Source organism: Dendrobates tinctorius, unplaced genomic scaffold, assembly GCF_039654945.1.
Source record: "Dendrobates tinctorius isolate UK_male_01 unplaced genomic scaffold, ASM3965494v1 ptg000158l, whole genome shotgun sequence".
Classification (NCBI taxonomy): domain Eukaryota; kingdom Metazoa; phylum Chordata; class Amphibia; order Anura; family Dendrobatidae; genus Dendrobates; species Dendrobates tinctorius.
This window is the reverse complement of record NW_027361825.1, coordinates 11,508,727-11,532,265: the sequence shown is the minus strand read 5'-3', so window position 1 is coordinate 11,532,265 and position 23,539 is coordinate 11,508,727. Positions and strand designations below refer to the sequence as shown.

The 23,539-nt window shown below is 47.0% G+C and overlaps 1 protein-coding gene across 3 annotated transcripts in view; it reads right to left on the bottom strand.

Moving 5' to 3' along the window:
* FLOT1 (flotillin 1) overlaps positions 1–22,956 on the bottom strand; it is a 52,358-nt gene extending 29,402 nt beyond the window's left edge. Inside the window, exons 1-2 of one of the 3 annotated variants that reach the window (XM_073548931.1) lie at positions 22,732–22,956; positions 17,731–17,776 (exon numbers count right to left, since the gene is read on the bottom strand). In XM_073548931.1, coding sequence (XP_073405032.1) covers positions 17,731–17,776 — 46 coding nt within the window. In that variant the 5' untranslated portion in view covers positions 22,732–22,956. Of the gene's footprint in view, positions 1–13,165; positions 13,361–17,730; positions 17,777–22,731 lie in introns of those variants that run through there. The other 2 variants (XM_073548932.1, XM_073548933.1) reach the window with 2 other exon arrangements.
* Between the last annotated feature and the right edge of the window lie 583 nt (positions 22,957–23,539).

Below are 23,539 nucleotides of genomic sequence, written 5' to 3'. Positions count from 1 at the left end.
ATGGACTGGAGAGGTGCGAGGGTGTTAGCAGGGAGACCACAGAAAAGGATGTTGCAGTAGTTGAGGCGGGAGATGAGGGCGAGCACAAGCATTTTAGTAGATAGAGGGTTGAGGAAAGGACGGATTCTGGAAGTATTTTTGAGCTGGAGGCGACAGGAGGTAGAAAGAGCTTGGATGTGCAGTTTGAAGGACAGGGCAGAGTCAAGGGTTACTCCGAGGCAGCGGACTTCGGGTACTGGGGAAAGCGTGAAGTCATTAATAGTGATAGATAGGTCAGGCAAGGAAGATCTGTAAGATATAGGAAAGATGATGAGTTCAGATTTGTCCACATTGAGCTTGAGGAAGCGAGAGGAAAAGAAGGAGGATATGGCTGATAGACCCTCCGGGATTCTGGACAGCAGAGAGGTGACGTCTGGGCAAGAGAGGTAGATCGAGTGTCATCAGCATAAAGGTGGTACTGGAATATGTGGGACTTTATGAGTTGACCCAGGCCAAGGGTATAAATTGAGAAGAGTAGGGGTCCTAGAACAGAGCCTTGGGGGACTCCAACACAGAAAGGGTGGGATGAGGAGGTAGTGTGGGAGTGGGAGATGGTGAATGTGCGGTTGGAAAGGTTGAGGAGATCCAGGATAGGGCGAGGTCTTTGATGCCAGAGGAGGAGAGGATCTGTAGTAGGAGGCAGTGGTTAACTGTGTCGAATGCAGAGGACAGGTCTAGAAGCAGGAGTATAGAGTATTGTCCGTTTGCTTTGGCTGTAAGTAGGTCGTTAGTAATTTTGGTCATTGCAGTCTCAGTGGAGTGATGGGGGCGGAAACCAGATTGTAGATTGTCAAAGAGCAAGTTAGATGAGAGGTGGGAGTAAAGTTCAGCGTGGACATGCAGCTCCAGGAGTTTGGAAGCGAATGGGAGCAGTGATATTGGGCGATAGCTGGACATAGCGGTTGGGTCGAGGGTTGGCTTTTTAAGGATGGGCGTGATAGTGGCATGTTTGAAAGCAGAAGGGAAGGTACCGGACGTTAGTGATAGGTTAAAGAGGTGCGTCAGGGATGGGATAAGTGTGGTGGTGAGGTTGGGGAGGAGGTGGGATGGGATCGGGTCAAGTGCACAGGTTGTGAGGTGCGATTTGGAGAAGAGGCGATTAAGCTCCCCTTCAGTGATGTTGGAGAGGGAGGTTATGGGGTTTGGGCATTGGTCTGGTGTACAAAGGAGTTGTCGTGGTTGAACAATGAAGACTTGCCTTGTTTGGGCGATCTTATTTTTGAAGTGTGTGGCAAAGTCCTCAGCAGAGATGAGGGATGTTGGAGGGGGCAGTGGTGGGTGGAGGAGGGAGTTGAAAGTTTTGAATAACTGTTTGGGGTTGTAGGATAGGGAAGATACGAGCAGGGCTGTGGAGTCGGAGCTTATTTTGGTGGAGTCGGAATAAAATGGACCAACTCCGACTCCTAAAATATATAATAAATTGGGTACAATAGTTCAATGCAGAATGTGCTGAATATTTTTTCATAGGAATTAGGGAAAGTTATGAAATGTCCTATAAATGGCTGTTCTATTCCTGATCCACACACAGCGTTTTTGCTGCGTTTTTTGAGGATACGTTTTTAAGCTGCAAAAGCAGATCAGCTTTTTAAAAAACCGCATCACCTGAAAGGTTTTTGAGCTCATAGATAATGGCTTTCAATAGCAAAAGCAGATTAGAAAAACGCCACACAAACTGACATGCTTATTGTTATGTCCCATGAATGAGACATTTTACATGCTGTATTGCAGTCTCTCATGTTGTTTTATTGTTGCTATGTGTTCCTTTGTTTGCATAGCTGAAATCCTCCCTTTCCATGAAGTTTGTCTCTTCTGTCTCCCTCTTCTGGGTGTGATGTCACTTCCTTCTTCTTTCTCCTGTGTCTCTGTCTCCATCTTGGCTTCATTAGAGGCACATGTGTTTTCAGCCTGTCTGAAGAAAGTGTTTTTTACCTGCTGCTGTTTGTATGTCAAAGTCTCTTCTGGATTCTTCATAACGTGTGCTGGCAGTTGAGTTGAGCTATCTGCGACCGTCGCCAATTGTAAGTAAGGTGAAGAGATTCAGCATCTCACAGAGCCATATGTGCAGCCACAGGCCCTGGGGACAGATTAGTAAAAAAGACTTTACAATATTCATCTGTAAAGCAACCACAGCTTCTATAAAGCTACAGAACTTCCTGCAGAGCAGACACTCTCAGCATATAAGAGACTATACAGCTCCCCTTCACCCTGTGAATCAGGATGGCTGAAGGAATGACGACACGGTCTCTGCCAGACCCATTGTTAGAGGAAGAGTGCATAGAACTTGATCCACCATCTAGTGAGAAGGCTAGACGTCCCACAAAGCCCACATGGAAAGGGAGAATCTACAATCCAGTAAACATGGATCTTCTATGTGCTATAGCAGCGCTATGGCAAAAACTGCTGAGTCACAGACAGCCTGTCTCAGCCTGCTTCTTTTGAATGACCACCAGAGGGAACCCTTGCACAACTGTGTTAAGATTATCAACAGTATACAGAAATAGCAGATCAGTACATCTCAGTGTTGAGACTTAACCCATCAGTTCCCTGCAAAGAGCTGCAAGCTTTCCAACAACTTAACTCAGAGAGAAAGCATGGTGCGCGATATAAAAGCCAAGACAGAGGCAAGAATCGCGCTAATAGCCGAGATGTCATCTTGTATTTCCGGCTCAGCCAGACAGTCAAAGCGATCATCTAAGTCACGCTCTTCAAAATCCTCAACCCTCAGCGAACAGCTCGTAAAAGCATGTGCAGAAGCTGAGGCCACGAAAATATGAGCTGTCTTCGCTCTAAAGAAAACGGAGATGGAAACAGAGGCAGCCGAAGCAGTGAACAGAAAGGCAAAAAAAAGGGCAGAAACAGAAGCCCTAAAGAAGGAACGCGAACACGCCACAGCCATGGCAAAGTTAAAGGTCCTGGAACAAGCCATCAGTGGGAGCCAAAGAGACAGCATCAGTTTAAGTGATTTTGATACTGAAGACCCTCTTAAGCGTACTAGAGACTATGTACAAAGCCAATACAGTGCTACCCCTGCTCCTGCAATCCTTCCTGACCGCACAGATGCTCCCCCGAGACAACAGGACACAGAGTGTTTACCCGCATCCTGCACCCAAGGTCAGTAAAATACGCTGCCAAACTTGCATCCTGATCCTCCTGTGCACTGGAATGTACCGGAAACCTGCACCTCACCAAATCTTATACACAGAAACATACGTGCAGGCCAATATGCAGGCAAGTCACCACACTCCAGTCAGTCACACAATTCCAGTCCTATGTGTGGCAGAAACTAAGCTCATTAAGCCATTTAATGGACTGAACGCCTACGTTGCCCCATATGTACCTGCATTCCCAGGTCAAAGCACAGACTGTAGGAACAATGCTATCCAGCCAGCAACGGTCCTTCCAAAATCGGAGAATGCTGATATGACCGGCTTTGCAAGGTACATGATTCGGCGCGATCTAACTAACACCGGTCTTACAGAGTTTGACGATAAACCTGAGAACTACAGGGGTTGGAAGTGTACCTTTAAAACCCACAATCAGTGACCTCGGCATCACCGCCGCTGAAGAGCTAGACCTGCTAATCAGGTGGCTTGGGCCACAATCCACGGATCGGGTCAAGAGACTTAAATCCATCCACATCAGTAAATCCCATCGCGGGTCTCACCGCTGCATGGAAGAGGCTAGAAAGAACCTATGGCAGTCCTGAGGCCATAGAAAATGCCCTGTTCAAGCAACTAGAGGATTTTTCAAAGGTATCTAGTAAGGACAGTACAAGGTTCCAAGAGCTCAGCAACCTCCTGTTAGAGCTTCAGCTGGCCAAAGCAGACCCGTACCTGTCTGGTCTCAGCTACCTGGACACTGCTCAAGGGGTAACCCCAATAGTATACAAGCTGCCATCCAATATCCAAAATAAGTGGACCATGCTTGGATCAAAATACAAAAGGGAAAACCAAGTCTGCTTCCCTCCATTTTTCTACTTCTGCGAGTTCATCGAAAATATTGCAGAGTGTAAGACTGATCCAAGTTTTTCCTATGGAGAACACAGCGACCCTGCTTCATCTCCTAAACACGAGTCCACGTCTTAACTACAGGAACCGCCGAGCTCCAATGTCCGTCAACAAGACGGATGTTCTTCCCACACCTACAGTATCACAAGATAAGAGTAACAAAGGTGAGAAGATTGAGAATCCTCATATTCACAAGAAGCATCATCCCTTAAAGAAGTGCATTGGCTTCAGAAAGAAACCACTCCAGGAACGCAAAGAGCTTCTGAATAATTTTGGGACATGTTACAGGTGCTGCGCTTCTACTGAACACTAAGGACTGTAAAATATCTATTAAGTGTTTGGAGTGCGACAGTGAGGAACATGTGCAAGCGCTCCATCCATCCCAATCTAACATTGCACAGCTTACTCCTTCCCCCACCACAAGGCAAGGCGGGGAGGATGCTGTTCAAACGGTGAGTTCTATCACAATATCTTCTTCATGCACAGAAGTCTGAAGAGAAGGCCTCTGGGACAAGTCATGTGCGAAGTTATGCCTGTTGAATGTGTATCCCAAGGGTCGGCCAGAGAAAACCGCAAGGGTGTACGTTATCCTGGACGATCAGAGCAACCGGTCACTTGCAAAGTCAGAACTCTTTGATATGTTTGACTTAAAGGGAAACTCTCACCCCTACACTCTGGGCACCTGCAGCGGTGTTACGGAGGTCTCTGGGAGAAGAGCCAATGGACTCATGGTGTCTTCTCTTGAGAACAATGTGGAGATACCCTTACCCACTCTGGTCGAATGCAACCACATACCGTCCAACAGAGAAGAAATCCCAACTCCAGAGGCTGCACTCCATCACCCTCATCTAAGGACCTTGGCAGGCAAGATACCAGCTCTCGACAACAGCGCAAACATCCTGATCCTGCTTGGCAGAGACATTCTGCGACTACACAAGGTACGTCAGCAAATCAACGGGCCACACGACGCTACTTTTGCTCAATGCTTAGACCTAGGCTGGGTTATCATAGGCAATGTCTGTATAGAAAGATGAAGAGACCAACGAGGATTTCCTCATTTAAGACTCACGTCCTACCGAATGGTTGCAGCACTTACTTTCAACCATGCCCACATCATTACTGGGTGAAAGAGATGATAAGCGACAACAAGTGGAAGAAAGAAACCACTGACGACACGAATATATTCCTGTCCCGTAATGATGACCTTGGGTCAACAGTGTTCATCATCTCTACAAGAGAAAACAACCAGCTAGCACCTGCAAGGGAGGAGAAAGAATTTATAAAGATTATGGAAAAGGAATTCGCCTAAGACGATTCAAATAGCTGGGTAGCACCTTTACCTTTTCGTTCTCCAAGAACAAGGCTACCTGATAATCTGCAACAAGCAATGGAAGGTTTTCATCCCTAAAACGCACCTTAAAGAGAAAGCTGGAGACGGAGAAACAGTTTGTCGACTTCATGCAAAATATCTTCGATAGATGTCACGCGGAAGCCGCACCCCTGCTAATAGAAGGTGAAGAATGCTGGTATCTTCCATCCTTTGGTGTCTACCATCCTCGCAAACCCGACCAAATTAGAGTGGTGTTTGACTCCAGTGCTCAGTATGAAGGCATGTCCCTAAATAGCCTGCTCCTCACTGGGCCTAATCTAAACAGCCTTATAGGAGTACTGATTCGCTTCAGGCAAGAATCTGTCGCAGTAATGGCCGACATTCAACAAATGTTTCATTGCTTTATCGTGAGAGAAGACAGCGGAAACTACCTCAAGATTCCTATGGCACAAAGACAATGACGTCCGCAACAAGGTCAGACTACAGGATGAAGGTGCATGTCTTCAGGAACAGCCCATCACCTGCAGTGGCCATCTATGGACTAAGACGGACAGCATGGGAAGGTGAGAGAGAGTATGGGTCTGATGCTCGTCTATTTGTGGAAAGAAACTTCTACGTAGATGATGGGCTTAAGTCTCTTCCCACAAGTGAAGAGACTATCGATCTGCTCTCTAGGACTCAGGAAATGCTGTCAACAGCAAACCTTAGGCTCCACAAAATCATCTCCAACAGTGAAAAGGTAATGAAAGCATTTCCATCTGAGGATCACGCTGCTGGTGTAAGGGATCTTGTTCTGGGTTCTGATGTTCCTCCCATGCAACGCAGCCTCGGTCTGCTTTGGGATATTAAGCAGGACACGTTCACTTTCCAGGTGTCAGCTTGTGATAAACCTTTCACTAAACGAGGATTCCTATCTGTTGTGAACAGCATCTATGATTCTCTCGGGTTTATTGCACCCATCACAATTCAAGGCAAGATACTGCTGAGACAGTTGACCGCCGAGAGTACGGATTGGGACACTCCGCTACCATTCCAGAAACAACAAAGGTGGGAGGTGTGGAAGAAGTCTCTGAAGGTCTTAGAGCATTTCCAAGTCCCACGTTGTTATTCCCCAGGCACCCTTTCAGCCACCATCAGAAAAGAAGTCCACATTTTCTCCGACACTTCTACAGAGGCTATAGCTGCCGTAGCCTACCTGAAGACTTTGGAAGAATGTAACAAGGTGCATTGTGGATTCATCCTCGGTAAGGCAAAACTAACCCTGAAACCTGCTCACTCTGTTCCAAGACTCGAACTTTGTGCCGCCTTTCTGGCAGTGGAGATAGTTGAAGCTATAAAGGACGAAATGGACATTGCTATTGATTCATTTACCTTCTACACAGAGAGTAAAGTGGTACTTGGTTACATCTATAACCAAACAAAACAATTTATATCTACGTCTGCAATAGAGTAGAGCGTATCAGAAGCTTTTCTACCCCTGACCAGTGGTACTATGTCCCTACTGACATGAATCCAGCTGCATTTAAACTGAACGACAACATATGGGTGTCACTTCCAAGGCTCCTGTACGAGGATTCCAGTTCAAGGGACTTCAACAACATTTATGAGCTGGTGGAACCAGTGTCTGACACAGAGATCAGACCAATCATTTCTACTCACTACACTTCTGTGTTGCCAAAATTGAAACTGAGATCTCTCCGCTTTGAGCGCTTCTCAAGATGGTCAGCTGTCGTGAGGGCCTTAGCTCGTCTTATTCACATCACCCAGTCCTTTGTCGGTAACAAGACATCAGAGTGTTGTGGTTGGCATATGTGTAGAGGACACCCTACCATTGCTAATATCAGACATGCCGAGCAATTCATCATCCAATGTGTGCAACAAGAAGAATATGGTCACGAGATTGACAGTATCACAAGGGGTACTAGCCTGTCTAAGAACAATTCTCTGTTTGAATTGGACCCAGTGATCGATCATCACGGATTGCTGAAGGAGGACATCACATGAAAGACGTTGTTTATGGACACAGCTCACAGCGGGAAGCCTACCGCCATACACTCACTGGCCACTTTATTAGGTACACCTGTCCAACTGTGTGTTAAGACTTAATTTCTAATCAGCCAATCACATGGCGGCAACTCAGTGCATTTAGGCATGTAGACATGGTCAAGACAATCTCCTGCAGTTCAAACCGAGCATCAGTATGGGGAAGAAAGGTGATTTGAGTGCCTTTGAACGTGGCATGATTGTTGGTGCCAGAAGGGCTGGTCTGAGTATTTCAGAAACTGCTGATCTACTGGGATTTTCACGCACAACCATCTCTAGGGTTTACAGAGAATGGTCCGAAAAAGAAAAAAAATCCAGTGAGCGGCAGTTCTGTGGCCGGAAATGCCTTGTTGATGCCAGAGGTCAGAGGAGAATGGGCAGACTGGTTCGAGCTGATAGAAAGGCAACAGTGACTCAAATTGCCACCCGTTACAACCAAGGTAGGCAGAAGAGCATCTCTGAACGCACAGTGCGTCGAACTTTGAGGCAGATGGGCTACAGCAGCAGAAGACCACACTGGGTACCACTCCTCTCAGCTAAGAACAGGAAACTGAGGCTACAATTTGCACAAGCTCATCGAAATTGGACAGTAGAAGATTGGAAAAACATTGCCTGGTCTGATGAGTCTCGATTTCTGCTGCGACATTCGGATGGTAGGGTCAGAATTTGGCGTAAACAACATGAAAGCATGGATCCATCCTGCCTTGTATCAACGGTTCAGGCTGGTGGTGGTGGTGTCATGGTGTGGGGAATTTTTTCTTGGCACTCTTTGGGCCCCTTGGTACCAATTGAGCATCGTTGCAACGCCACAGCCTACCTGAGTATTGTTGCTGACCATGTCCATCCCTTTATGACCACAATGTACCCAACATCTGATGGCTACTTTCAGCAGGATAATGCGCCATGTCATAAAGCTCGAATCATCTCAGATTGGTTTCTTGAACATGACAATGAGTTCACTGTACTCAAATGGCCTCCTCAGTCACCAGATCTCAATCCAATAGAGCATCTTTGGGATGTGGTGGAACGGGAGATTCGCATCAGGGATGTGCAGCCGACAAATCTGCGCCAACTGTGTGATGCCATCATGTCAATATGGTCCAAAATCTCTGAGGAATGCTTCCAGCACCTTGTTGAATCTCTGCCACGAAGAATTGAGGCAGTTCTGAAGGCAAAAGGGGGTCCAACCCGTTACTAGCATGGTGTACCTAATAAAGTGGCCAGTGAGTGTATATTCCTTCAGCTGTGTTGGAACATTCTAATATTTGAACTTTCTTCAGCGGATTATTGGGTTGGTGGAAGTGTTTGCACGTTGCTGCTTCCCCAATCTGAAGATGGGTTTACGTCTGGACTCGGACTATTCTGCCATTGAGGACTTCATGCCTCCAACTGAAGTTTGGACCATGCCATTTGGGCTACAACTGTTGTTGTTATTACTTGCATGCTTGTTTTCCCTTTGTTTTTCAGGTCTACAGTGACATCTCCGGACGACATCATAAAAATTATGAAATCTATAGATTTCAGACGGGGAGGTGTTATGTCCCCATGAGCGAGACATTTTACATGCTGTATTGCAGTCTCTCATGTTTATTGTTGCTATGTGTTCCTGTGTTTGCATAGCTGAAATCCTTCCTTTCCATTAAGTTTGTTTCTTCTGCCTCCCTGTCTCCCTCTTCTGGGTGTGATGTCAATTCCTTCTTCTTCCTCCTGTGCCTCTGTCTCCATCTTGGCTTCATTAGAGGCACATGTGCTTTCAGCCTGTCTGAAGAAAGTCATTTTTACCTGCTGCTGTTTGTATGCATTCAACAAGAATTCTTAAAGAAATCAAAGTCTCTTCTGGAGTCTTCATAACATGTGTGCCGGCAGCTGAGTTGAGCTATCTGCGACCGTCGTCAATTGTAAGTAAGGTGAAGAGATCCAGCATCTCACAGAGCCATATTTACAGTCACAGGCCCCAGGGACAGATTACTCATTTAGCCCAAAAAACGGATCCTCACAAAACAATGTGTCTGAATGTCACATCTTGAAACCCACTGACTTTGCTGGGATGCCCAGAGTCACTGCATTTTACTGCAAAAAACGGATCCGCAAAAACTCTGTGTGTGAATCATGGCCGTAGCCAGCGAGGGGCAGGAGGGCAGCTGCCCCCCCCTAAAAACAGGGGCATGCACCTATCAAAACTCACTTGTATGCTTCAGTGCTCCCGTCCTGCACCGCCTCCAGACTGCAGGGGGCAATCGCCCCTCCTCTGTTCCTGTCTTCTGACGTCTTCACCAGAGAGAAGAGGGGAAGGTGTGCCTGCCCTGCACAGGATCCGATTCCTGGGCCCCGAGCTGGAGAAAGTTGTGCACATGCTGCAGCTGGCAATAAGAGATAGTCTGCAAGAGGGACATGCTGGAAATCTGATTGGAAAAGTGAGGAAATTGGTTATTGCCGCCAGAACCCCTAAAATTGATTCCATCTTGAAGAGACGTGCTGGAAAAGGGGCAATTGTCGATCAAGCCACTCGGTGGGGCAGCACTTATTTAATGATTGAGCCATTGCTTGAACTAAAACCGTTTCTTATAGATATGGTGAAGCCTCAGGTAACCCTAAATGAAGGTCAATGGACACAGGTGGCTGAATTGAAGGAATTGCTTAATCAGCCATTCACCGTGACTAAAAATTACAAGCTGAGGATATAACTCCTGGCATTTTCATAAGGGAGTGGAAGAACTTGCTGTTTTGCCTGTCCCAAAGAGGAAGTTCAATCACAGATGACATTTCTGCTTCAATGAAACGGAGAGACACAGCTATTGGAAAATAAATTTTTTTCTGGCAGCTGTTTATGTGGACCCAAGTCATCGTACACTGCTTGATGACCAACAGCTTACTAAAGGAAAAGAAGCTCTGACTGAGGTAGCAGTTAGGATGAGTGGCCTACAGGAAGACTGCCAGGCGCAAGAGGACTTGGGTCCTGACAGTGCTACTGCTGCCATATCTTCATCCTCATTAGATGAGGAGTTTGACTTTGACAAGTATTTAGATGACATGGAGCAGGCAAAGCATTGCCGCAAGGAAAAAGATTTCACTCCGTCTCCTATAGCAAGCAGATTGACCATATTTCAGCAAAATGTTTTACTTGCTCTCAAAGAAATAGAAAATTTCAACCATTCATCAAAACTGACTGTGCATGAGGCAATTCCTTTATACCAGGAAATTGTTAGAGATGCTGCCCATGTGGTTACGGCTTTGCCTCCAACCCAAATTAGTGTAGAGAGGTTGGTCTCTAGCCATAAAATTATTAGGTCAGATTTGAGGTCATCTATGAAGCAGGATCTCATAGAGGCTATTCTATTTCTTAGAACAAATTCATAGACTGCACAAAGGTTATTTAGTATGTTTTTGTTGAAAACTGTTTTTTGCCACTTACATAGTTTATTACATAGAGATATATATATATATATATATATATATATATATAGATATATATACACATATACATACACACACATATATATACATACACACATACAATATATATATGTAATCGATATTACATAGTGTATTACATATTTACAATTTATTACAGTTTTTGTGTTCTAAAGGTGTATTCCAATAAATAGATATTATGTTCTATCTAAATATCTTGATTATTGTATCAAAAATGATTAAATGTCTGATGTTCACATTGTACAACAATACATTTTTCACTTAAATATAATATATGTGGGAGTCGGCGTCGTGGAGTCGGTGTAAGGAAAATTGAGGAGTCGGAGTCGCATGTTTGGCTTACCAACTCCACAGCCCTGGATACGAGGGTTGTGAAGTAGGCCTGTTTAGTAGAGGGGAGGGCAGATTTGAATGTGAGTGTTGCCTGTTTGAATGCAGTGAAGTCGTCTTGCGAATTTGTTTTCTTCCAACGCCGCTCTGCAGCCCTGGACACTTGCCGGAGTTTTTAGTGGTGTTATTGTGCCAGGGCTGTCTGTTAGTACGTCGCATTCTGCCATGAACGAGAGGGGCCACCGTGTCAATAGCTGATGCGAGAGTGGCATTGTAGAAAGCAGTGACACTGTCTGTGTTGTGGAGTGAGGATATGGATGCCAGTGGTAGAATAGAGTCAGAGAGCGTGTGGGTGTCTAGGTTTGCAAGGTTTCTGCGGTGGTGCGCATGTTGCAGGACATGGGTGCCAAGAGAGAAGGACAGGGATGAGAAAGTGAGTAGATGGTGGTCAGATAGAGGGAGATGGGAGGTGGTGAAGTTAGAAAGAGAGCAGAGGCGGGTGAAGACCAGGTCTAATGTATGTCCGTCTATGTGGGTGGCTGAGGAGGACCACTGAGTAAGTACAAAGGATGAAGTAAGGGACAGGAGTTTTGAGGTTGCTGACTGAAGGGTATCAGTGGGGATGTTGAAGTCACCCATGATGATAGCGGGGATGTCCGTTGAAATAAAGTGAAGAAGCCAGGTAGAGAATTGGTGAATGAAGGCAGTGGTCGGGCCTGGAGGTCGGTATATGACGGCCACTTGGAGGTTGGAGGGAGAGTAGATGCGGACAGAGTGGACTTCAAAAGAGGGGAGGATTAGGGAGGGAAGAGGTGGGATTGGGTTGAAGGTGCAGTTGGAAGAAAGGAGAAGACCCACTCCTCCACTATGTCTGTTGCCAGGGCAAGTAGTGTGGTTGAAGTGGAGGCCGCCGTAACACAGTGCAGCAGGGGAGGCAGTGTCAGAGGGTGTCAGCCAGGTTTCTGTGAGGCCAAGAGAGGCAAGATTGCGAGAGAGAAAGAGGTTATGAAACACATGAAGCTTATTGCACATGGAGAGGGCATTCCAAAGTGCTCCAGAGAGAGGGAGCAGGAGGTCGGATGTCAATGGCACGGGTTTTAAGTTGGAAAGATTGCGGTAGTTAATATTAGATAGGGAGCGGTAGGAAGGGGTAGTAATGGGGGTTATGAGCTGTGGGGTCCAGGATTTGGAGATATGTCGCCAGCAGTGAGGAGAAGCAGAGAAAGAGAGAGCAGATTGTAGAAGGAGAGTGGGTGGCTTGTTTTATGTTTCATTAGGACAAATTTGAGGTTGAGGAGCAGTTCAGCAGAGGAGGTCAGGTGTGGAGGAAAGAGGGAAGGGGAGATGATTATTTGGTTAGAGGGTGCTGGGGTTTGGAGATAGCGAAGGAAAGTGAGGAGTAATGGAGCAAACACTGTGAGGGCATATGTAAACATGGTGAAGGAGTAGGAGGGTTAATAGAAAAGCTTGATTCAAGTAATAAGAAGTGCTTACTCAGCAGACATACCCAAAAGAGACAGGTACATAGTGTGGGGTCCTGACTCCTGCCGTGACTAACTGCCGTTGTAATAACTGAATCATCAAGATACTTTTGCTGCAATGATACTTATGCTGCAGGGAGACACGTGCCAGATGTCCAGAAGGCAGTCACTGACACTCCACAAGGAGGGTAAGCCACAAAAGGTCATTCCTAAAGAAGCTGGCTGTTCAGAGTGCTGTATCCAAGCATATTAATGGAAAGGTGAGTGGAAGGAAAAAGTGAGGTAGAAAAAGGTGCACAAGCAACTGGTATAACCGCAGCCTTGAAAGGATTGTTAAGAAACGCCATTCAAAAATTTGGGGAGATTCACAAGGAGTGGACTGCTGCTGGGGTCATTGCATCAAGAGCCACCACACACAGACGTATCCAGGACATGAGCTACAAGTGTCACATTCCTTGTGTCAAGCCACTCATGACCAATAGACATAGCCAGAAGCATCTTACCTGGGCCAAGGAGAAAAAGAACTGGACTGTTGCTCAGTGGTCCAAGGTGTTGTTTTGCATTTCATTTGGAAATCAAGGTCCCAGAGTCTGGAGGAAGAGTGGAGAGGCCACAATCCAAGCTTCTTGAGGTCTAGTGTGAAGTTTCCACAATCAGTGATGGTTTGGGGAGCCATGTCATCTGCTGGTGTAGGTCCACTGTGTTTTATCAAGACCAAAGTCAGTGCAGCCGTCTACCAGGAAATTTTAGAGCACTTCATGCTTCCCTCTGCCGACAAGCTTTTAGGAGATGGAAAGGTCATTCTCCAGCAGGACTTGTCACCTGTCCATACTGCCAAAAGTACCAATACCTGGTTTACAAACAACAGTATCACTGTGCTTGTTTGGCCACCAAACTCGCCTGACCTTAACCCCATACAGAATCTATGGGGTATTGTCAAGAGGAAGATGAGAGACACCAGACCCAACAATGCAGACGAGCTGAAGGCTGCTATCAAAGCAACCTGGGCTTCCATAACACCTCAGCAGTGCCACAGGCTGATCGCCTCCATGCCACGCCACATTGATGCAGTATCTGATGCAAAAAGGAGCCCCAACCAAGTATTGAGTACATTTACTAAACATACATTTCAGTAGGCCAACATTTCGGATTTTAAAATCACTTTTTCAAGCTGGTGTTTTAAAGTATTCTAATTTACTGAGATAATGACTTTTGGGTTTTCATTGGCTGTAAGCCATAATCATCAACACTAACAGAAATAAACACTTGAAATAGATCACTCTGTGTGTAATGACTATATAATACAGTTAGGTCCATATATATTTGGACAGAGACAACATTTTTCTAATTTTGGTTCTAGACATTACCACAATGAATTTTAAACAAAACAATTCAGATGCAGTTGAAGTTCAGACTTTCAGCTTTCATTTGAGGGTATCCACATTAAAATTGGATGAAGGGTTTAGGAGTTTCAGCTCCTTAACCCCTTCACGACCAATGACGCCACGTAGGTGTCATTAAAACTGGTGCAAATCTGACCAGTGACGCCTATGTGGCGTCATGACTTTAAAGCCCCCCTGCGGGTCGGGTGACCTAGGTCACTGAAAGGTCACCCGACCCGCAGATAGAGGGGGCTTTGTTCTTCAGCATAGGGGGCGTGGCTTCGCCCCCACGTGACTACGATCGCTCTGATTGGCTGTTAAAAGTGAAACAGCCAATCAGAGCGATAGTAATATTTCATCAATGAAAATTGATGAAATATTACAATCCAGCCATGTCCGACGCTGTTATAGCATCGGACATGGCTGGTGACAGCGATCCGACCCCCCCCCCCCACCCATTAACGGGGGCGATCTGCCCCCCGCCACTGAATGACAGCGGCGATGTGCCGCCGCTGTCATCATCTCCCCCCCGCCTTCCCTCAGCTACCCCCCGGGTGCATGAGCAGTGCGCCCGCCGGCTCCAATTTCCATTCATTCATGTTGATCACTTTCACAGTGATCAAAATAGAATGAAATGTAAGTAAACCCCCCCGTTTATCACCCCCATAGGCAGGATCAACTGATAAAATAAAGAAATTATTTTTATTTTTCCATTAGGGTTAGGGTTGGAAAGAGGGTTAGGGTTGGAATGAGGGTTAGGGTTGTGGTTAGGGTTGGGATTAGGGGTGTGTTGGGGTTAGGGTTGGGATTAGGGTTAGGGATGTGTTGGCTTTAGGGCTGTGGTTAGGGGTGTGTTGGGGTTAGGGTTAAAGTTAGAATTGTGGGGTTTCCACTGTTTAGGCACATCAGGGGGTCGCCAAACGCGACATGGTGCAACCATTGATTCCAGCCAATTTTGCGTTCAAAAAGTTAAACGGTGCTCCCTCCCTTCCAAGCCCCGACGTGTGCCCAAACAGTGGTTTACCCCAACATATGAGGTATCAGTGTACTCAGGAAAAATTGCACATCAACTTTGGGGGTCTAATTTCTCCTGGTACCCTTGGGAAAATAAAAAATTGGGGGCTAAAAAATTTTTTTTTTTTTTTTTTTTTTTTTTTTTTTTAATTTTCACGTCTCTGCGTTATAAACTTCTGTGAAGCACTAGGGGGTTCAAAATGCTCACCAGACATCTAGATAAGTTCCTTGGGAGGTCTAGTTTCCAAAATGGGGTCACTTGTGGGGGTTTCTATTGTTTAGGCACATCAGGGGCTCTGCAAACGTAACGACGACCGCAGACCATTCCATCAAAGTCTGCATTTCAAAATGTCACTACTTCTATTCCGAGCCCTTATGTGTGCCCAAACAATGGTTCCCCCCATATATGGGGCACCAGCGTACTCAGGACAAACTGTACAACAACTTTTGTGGTCCAATATATCCTGCTACCCCTGTGAAAATAAAAAAAATTGCTGGCTGAAAATCTTTTCTTTGAGGAAAAAAAAATTTTTTTTTATTTTCACGGCTCTGCGTTATAAACTTCTGTGACGCGCTTGGGGGTTCAAGGTGCTCACCACACATCTAGATAAGTTCCTTGGGGGGGTCTAGTTTCCAAAATGGGGTTCCACAGTTTAGGTATATCAGGGGCTCTGCAAATGTTACATGGTGCCCGCAGACCATTCCATCAAAGTCAGCATCTCAAAATGTCACTAGTTCCCTTCCGAGCCCCGACATGTGCCCAAACAGTGGTTCCCCCCCACATATGGGGTACCAGAGTACTCAGGACAAACTGGACAACAACTTTTGGGGTCTAATTTATCCTGGTACCCTTGTGAAAATAAAAAATTGCGCACTAAAAAATAATTTTTTGAGGAAAAAAAAATATTTTTTATTTTCATGGCTCTGCGTTATAAACTTTTGTGAAGCACTTGGAGGTTCAAAGTGCTCACTTCCCATCTAGATAAGTTCCTTAGGGGGTCTAGTTTCCAAAATGGGGTCATTTGTGGGGGTGCTCCAATGTTTAGGCACACAGGGGCTCTCCAAACACGAGATGGTGTCCGATAACGATTGGAGCAAATTTTCCATTCAAAAAGTCAAATGGTGCTCCTTCCCTTCCGGACCCTGCCGTGCGCTCAAACAGTGGTTTATGGTCACATATGAGGTATCGGTGTACTCAGGAGAAATTTTTTAACAAATTTTAGGATCCATTTTATCCTGTTGCCCATGTGAAAATGAAAAAACTGAGGCTAAAAGAAAATTTTTGTGAAAAAAAGTACTTTTTTTTTTTCCACAGATCAATTTGTGAAGTACCTGGGTGTTCAAAGTGATCACTATGCATCTAGATAAGTTCCTTGGGGGGGGGGGTCTAGTTTCCAAAATGGGGTCACTTGTGTAGGAGCTCCAATGTTTATGCACACAGGGGCTCTCCAAACGTGACATGGCAACCGCTAAATATTCCAGAATATTTTCCATTCAAAAAGTCAAATGGTGCTCCTTCCCTTCTGAGCCCTGCCGTGCGCCCAAACAGTGGTTTATGACCACATATGAGGTATCGGTGTACTCAGGAGAAATTGCCCAACAATTTTTAGGATCCATTTTATCCTGTTGCCCATGTGAAAATGAAAGAATTGATGCTAAATGAAAATTTTTGTTGGAAAAATTAAAATGTCCATTTTTTCTTTCCACGTTGCTTTAGTTCCTGTGAAACACCTGAAGGGTTAATAATCTTCTTGAATGTAGTTTTGAGTAGCTTGAGGGGTGCAGTTTTTAGAATGGTGTCACTTTTGGGTATTTTCTGCCATATAGACCCCTCAAAGTGACTTCAAATGTGATGTGGTCCCTAAAAAAAATGGTTTTGTAAATTTTATTGTAAAAATGAGAAATCGCTGGTCAACTTTTAACCCTTATAACTTCCTAACAAAAAAATATTTTGTTTCCAAAATTGTGCTGATGTAAAGTAGACATGTGGGAAATGTTATTTAGTATCTATTTTGTGTCACATAACTCTCTGGTTTAACAGAAAAAAAATTCAAAATTTGAAAATTGCGAAATTTACCACTAACATGAAGCCCAATATGTCAGGAAAAAACAATCTCAGAATCGCTAGGATCTGTTGAAGTGTTCCTGAGTTATTACCTCATAAAGGGACACTGGTCACAATTGCAAAAAATGGTCTGGTCATTAGGGTCAAAATAGGCTGGGTCATGAAGGGGTTAACATGTGCCACCCTGAACTTCAACTGCATCTGAATTGTTTTGTTTAAAATTCATTGTGGTAATGTCTACAACCAAAATTAGAAAAATGTTGTCTCTGTCCAAATATATATGGGCCTAACTGTATAGGAGTTTCACTTTTTGTATTGAAAAACTTAAATAAACTTTATGATGATATTCTAATTTTGTGAGAAGCACCTGCACATAGGGTAGATGAGGAGGGTCCCAGACCCTATTGGGGCCCCACAGGTAGGTGTGGACCCAGATGATCGCAGGTGTTATTGTGGCTTCCCTACTTCTACCACATTTAGTCTGTACACGGATTTACATCCACTGCAGGTGAACGATGAAGATTTATATTCGGTGACAGCAAGCAGAGATCTGGATACAGAACATACATTGGGAAACAGTCATTATATGAAGAGGGAGAGTTCTTACCTGACACCACCATGGCTTCGTTCGGTCCGCAGGTATAAAACACCATCTAAATGTGGGGCAAAAAAACAATGAATGGTGGCAAGAAGCGTTTTATCAGAACTTTCTTGTACTTTTCTATAAAGCCTTTATGTCCCGCATTAGGTTTTCATCCCGCTCATCGGCGCCTGATGACCCTGTCATTACGATCCTCCTGTGAACGCCGGCTTGTGGCCGTAGTTCATCGGAGACGGAAGTAGTGGAGGCCTGCTATGTGCAGCAAAGGTGATCACAGCTCCTAAGGGGACTACTCAATGCAGTTAAAAAGTGAGAGAAAAAAACTTAAGAATATGAAAATAAATAATACAAAAGTTCAAATCACTCCTTTTCTTCCCCATTAAGAATATACAATAAAAAATACACCTATTTGGCATTGCTGAGTTCAGAATCGCTCAATCTATCAAAACATTAAATAAATTAATCCGATCGGTAAACTGCGTAATGAGAAGAAAAAAAAAAAACAATCAAAACACAGAATTACATTTTTCTGTCTGCCACAAAATTGCAATAAGAGACGATCAAAACATCGTATCTACCCCAAAATGGTATTAATAAAAACATAGCTCAGGTAAAAAAAAAAAATAAGCCATCACCCAGCCCCAGATCCCCCAAAAAATTGAGACGCTACAGGTCTCGGAGACGGATGACAAATGGAAATTTTTTTTTCTTACAAATTTCTAAAAAAGGTTTTACTTCAATAAAAAAACAACCTATGCATGCTTCGTATCTGCGTCCTAGCCCAGATCTGGGGAATCATATTACAAGGTCAGTTTTACTATGTGGTAAACATGGTAAATAAAAAAAATAATAAATTAAAAAACAATTACATTATTGTGGAATTGCACTTTATTTTTGAAATTTTATCGCAGTTGGAATTTTATTCCTGCTTTCTCGCGCATCACATGATAAAATGAATGGTGGCATTCAAAAGTACAACTCATTCTGCAAAAAACAAGCCATCACACAGGTATACTGATGGAAAAATAAAGTTATGGCTCTTGGAAGAAAGGGAGTTTATAAAAAAAAAAAAAGAGCAAAGACGTAAAATCGCTTGCTTAAAAATAATCGTTCTTGGCAGCTCATCTTCCGGTGTAAGCAACATGTGCTGCCAAGAACGATGACCTATTACTGATTGTTCTGTGCGCATGCATGTGCGGACGGCCTGTCAAAATAAGCGTTCTCAGCTCTTCTGCTTCTTGATTCCCGAGCGTGCGGTGCGCTCCCCACCACTGACAGTTTGGGCAGGCAGCTGAGCGTGCACAGCTCCTGGTGTTGTGAGCAGAGGCAGCTTGGTCTCTGCTGTATTGGAGGAGCGCAGGGTAAGTGAAGAGGGCCAGATCCCGTGATCTCAGCTTCCGAGCAGCACTTGCAGGCTAGACAGCTTGTAAGCGCTGCGCTCCTTGCTATGAGACCGTCCACCGCTGATAGACAGAGGTGGTCGGTTAACCACCAGCTTTCTATTAAACGACCACTCCATCACACACGTGGTCCCACCCATACATGTATCCAGGCCACAGGTCTCCCAGAACAGCAGGATCAGTCCTGTGTGACCTCTGCCGGTGATCTCTCGGCATCACAGTTCCGTCTCCTGGTCCTTCCTGTTTGTGGTCATCACACGACGACCGGACTCCGTGTGACTCCAGATTACACAATCGCTGGTTTCTGGACGAGTCATGTCAGCGCATTACTGCCCTGCACAGCAGATGGATGAGAAGGGCAGCAGTGCAGACCACTGCTCCACGCAAAAGCCTCCATCACTGATGCCAGCAATCAGACACGATCAGTGGGGGACTTTCAGTGAGGCTGCTCACTATGCCTGCAGCGGCCACTACAGGGGGAGTGTAATATAACATGGTGTCCAGTAACAAGCGGTACTGCCAAAATTTTTCACCTGTGGGATAGCAGCAAGTCCCAGCCGAGTCACAAATCTAATGATCTGAAGTTACATCATATTCCAAAATTCACCACTGGACCACCAGGGACCAAGCACCAGAAGCTGCTAGCCCAGTGGGGTCCACGCGCCAGAAACAGCTAGCACCCCTCCCCCACGGATCCATGCACTAGAAACCGCTAGCCCAGTTGGGTCCGCGCACTAGAAACCGCTAACCGCGCCCCCCCGCTAGAAACCGCTAGCCCACCAGGGCCCACGCCCTAGAAACCGCTAGCCCACCAGGGCCCACGCCCTAGAAACCGCTAGCCCACGCCCTAGAAACCGCTAGCCCACCAGGGCCCACGCCCTAGAAACCGCTAGCCCACCAGGGCCCACGCCCTAGAAACCGCTAGCCCACCAGGGCCCACGCCCTAGAAACCGCTAGCCCACCAGGGCCCACGCCCTAGAAACCGCTAGCCCACCAGGGCCCACGCCCTAGAAACCGCTAGCCCACCAGGGCCCACGCCCTAGAAACCGCTAGCCCACCAGGGCCCACGCCCTAGAAACCGCTAGCCCACCAGGGCCCACGCCCTAGAAACCGCTAGCCCACCAGGGCCCACGCCCTAGAAACCGCTAGCCCACCAGGGCCCACGCCCTAGAAACCGCTAGCCCACCAGGGCCCACGCCCTAGAAACCGCTAGCCCACCAGGGCCCACGCCCTAGAAACCGCTAGCCCACCAGGGCCCACGCCCTAGAAACCGCTAGCCCACCTGGGCCCACGCCCTAGAAACCGCTAGCCCACCTGGGCCCACGCCCTAGAAACCGCTAGCCCACCAGGGCTCACGCCCTAGAAACCGCTAGCCCACCAGGGCTCACGCCCTAGAAACCGCTAGCCCACCAGGGCCCACGCCCTAGAAACCGCTAGCCCACCAGGGCCCACGCGCTAGAAACCGCTAGCCCACCAGGGCCCACGCCCTAGAAACCGCTAGCCCACCAGGGCCCACGCCCTAGAAACCGCTAGCCCACCAGGGCCCACGCCCTAGAAACCGCTAGCCCACCAGGGCCCACGCCCTAGAAACCGCTAGCCCACCAGGGCCCACGCCCTAGAAACCGCTAGCCCACCAGGGCCCACGCCCTAGAAACCGCTAGCCCACCAGGGCCCACGCCCTAGAAACCGCTAGCCCACCAGGGCCCACGCGCTAGAAACCGCTAGCCCACCAGGGCTCACGCGCTAGAAACCGCTAGCCCACCAGGGCTCACTCCCAGGGACCGTATAGTGAAAAGCACTAAACAATCTGGGGCCAAATATTAAATATACCCATCATGATACCTCATTCTGTCAGCTGTTATTATGTTGGACCACTAAAAACAGATCTGCCATCAAATTATGCAACATCGGGCATCAGCCCGCTCACCTGTCCCGAAGTGACAGCACAGGACCACCAGGGAACAATTACTGGAAATGGTCAGCAAGCACTAAATATCCCACCGTGGGTCAGCTGTATGATGTGAGAGAAAAACCTTCATTTTCCGCTTTTCAGGGAAACTACATAATTACACGATCATGACATCAACTGCAGGAAGCGATGAGCAAATCCAGAGCAAGACCCTGGCGGCCAGAAGCCCCTCCATGTCTGCCGGCGGGAGGCTGATTACATTACTGGGACTGCAGAGCTGGCAGCCAGATCCTGCATTACTGAGCTGGCAGCCAGCACGTCTGCTGGATCCTCAATCATCGCTGCCACCGATTATCAATGGAGAGGAGCGGCAATCGCAAAGAGACCACAGCAGAGAAACTACAACTTCCAGCATCTCCTGACAGACTGTGTCTGGGCTGTGCTAACACAATCTATCATCATACTGTCTTTAGCATTGCATAGGCTTAAAAAAAAAACGAAACAGGGCAGCGCCATAAACAGCGCCACCTCCGTGCCCAGGTTGTGTGTGGTATTGCACCTATATGTCATTCTTTTTAAAGGGGTTGCCTGGATTTTTCAAAAACCTGCTGCAAAATAAAGTGAGCCCCCACCGGCTCCAGCACTGACGCGTCGGTGGTCCCCACCAGTCTTTGTTTACTCCTCTGCAGTGACCGCTGCAGCCAATCACCGGCCTCAGCAGTTTTATGCCACAAAGCCAGTGATTGGTTGCAGCAGGCGGGATCTGGATGGGATGGAACCAGGAAGGTTTCTACTCACTGACAGCAAGCAGAGGTTGTGCAAATGTGAGGAAAGTGAATATTAGAGAGAAGCAAGGGGAGATAGATAGAGTACATGACTTTTGATAATGGCCGCACCCAGACCCCCACTATGCCCACACACCGGTATGCCCAGACCCCCACTATGCCCACACCCCCACTATGCCCACACACCAGTATGCCCAGACCCCCACTATGCCCACACACCAGTATGCCCAGACCCCGGTATGCCCAGACCCCCACTATGCCCACACACCACTATGCCCACACACCACTATGCCCAGACCCCCACTATGCCCACACACCAGTATGCCCAGACCCCCACTATGCCCACACACCGGTATGCCCAGACCCCCACTATGTCCAGACCCCACTATGCCCACACACCGGTATGCCCAGACCCCCACTATGCCCACACACCGGTATGCCCAGACCCCCACTATGCCCACACACCAGTATACCCAGACCCCCACTATTCCCAGACCCCCACTATGCCCACACACCAGTATGCCCAGACCCCCACTATGCCCACACACCAGTATGCCCACACCCCCACTATGCCCACACACCAGTATGCCCACACACCAGTATGCCCAGACCCCCACTATGCCCACACCAGTATGCCCAGACCCCCACTATGCCCACACACCAGTATGCCCAGACCCCCACTATGCCCACACACCAGTATGCCCAGACCCCCACTATGCCCACACACCAGTATGCCCAGACCCCCACTATGCCCACACACCAGTATGCCCAGACCCCCAGTATGCCCACACACCAGTATGCCCACACACCAGTATGCCCACACACCAGTATGCCCAGACCCCCACTATGCCCACACACCAGTATGCCCAGACCCCCACACGTGTGTGCTGCACATATAGCACGTATACTGCACCTTGCTGGGAGCAGCGGGGGGGATAACGTGACCTTCAGGTGATAATAACACTCAGCCCTCCGTTTTCCCTCAGTTCTCTTCCTCCTGTGTTTTCCTTCCCGTTACTGCTCCACCCTGTCGCCCCCTCCTCCTGCACTAATCACTGGTGGTAATGACAGGGCCATAGAGACGAGCTAAGCGCCCACAGCGCCATCTGGTGTCTGGGACAGCTCAAAGCACACAGCGCCATCTGGTGTCTGTGACAGCACACTGCATGCTCTTATAGAATGTCAGTGCAGTGTGTCACAATTGTATAGGTTTTTGTTTTCTATTGAAATTTGTCATATACAAATTGTCTCTTCAGGAAGAGGACCAGGACATTAGCGCCACCTATTGGAATCAGCAATTCTAAAAGTCAATATTGACCCTCTAAGCTTCGCCGCATGTCTCAGACTAAAGGCCAAGCCAGGATTTTAGTTTGCAGACACTGTGTTTTGGGTTGTTGCCCCTCATCAGTGCAAAGATCCAAGATCTGATTTGGCTAGATGAGAGGCTCTGGACTGAGGTCTAAGGGGTAATGTTTCTACAGGTGGAGAGTCCCGCCAGGCATGTCAAAATGAGGAGACATATAAGCCATGGATGCTCCTATGGGAAATTAAATGTAGAAATTGTCTCCTCAGAGAGGAAGAGGACTAGAACTCTACCGCCACCTATTGGAAGCAGCGATCCTGAAAATAAATATTGACTTTTTAATGAGCATACATGGCTTATAATTCTCCCGACTCTGACCTACCTGCCTGGGCTTGCCACTCTCCACAAGGAAATGTTA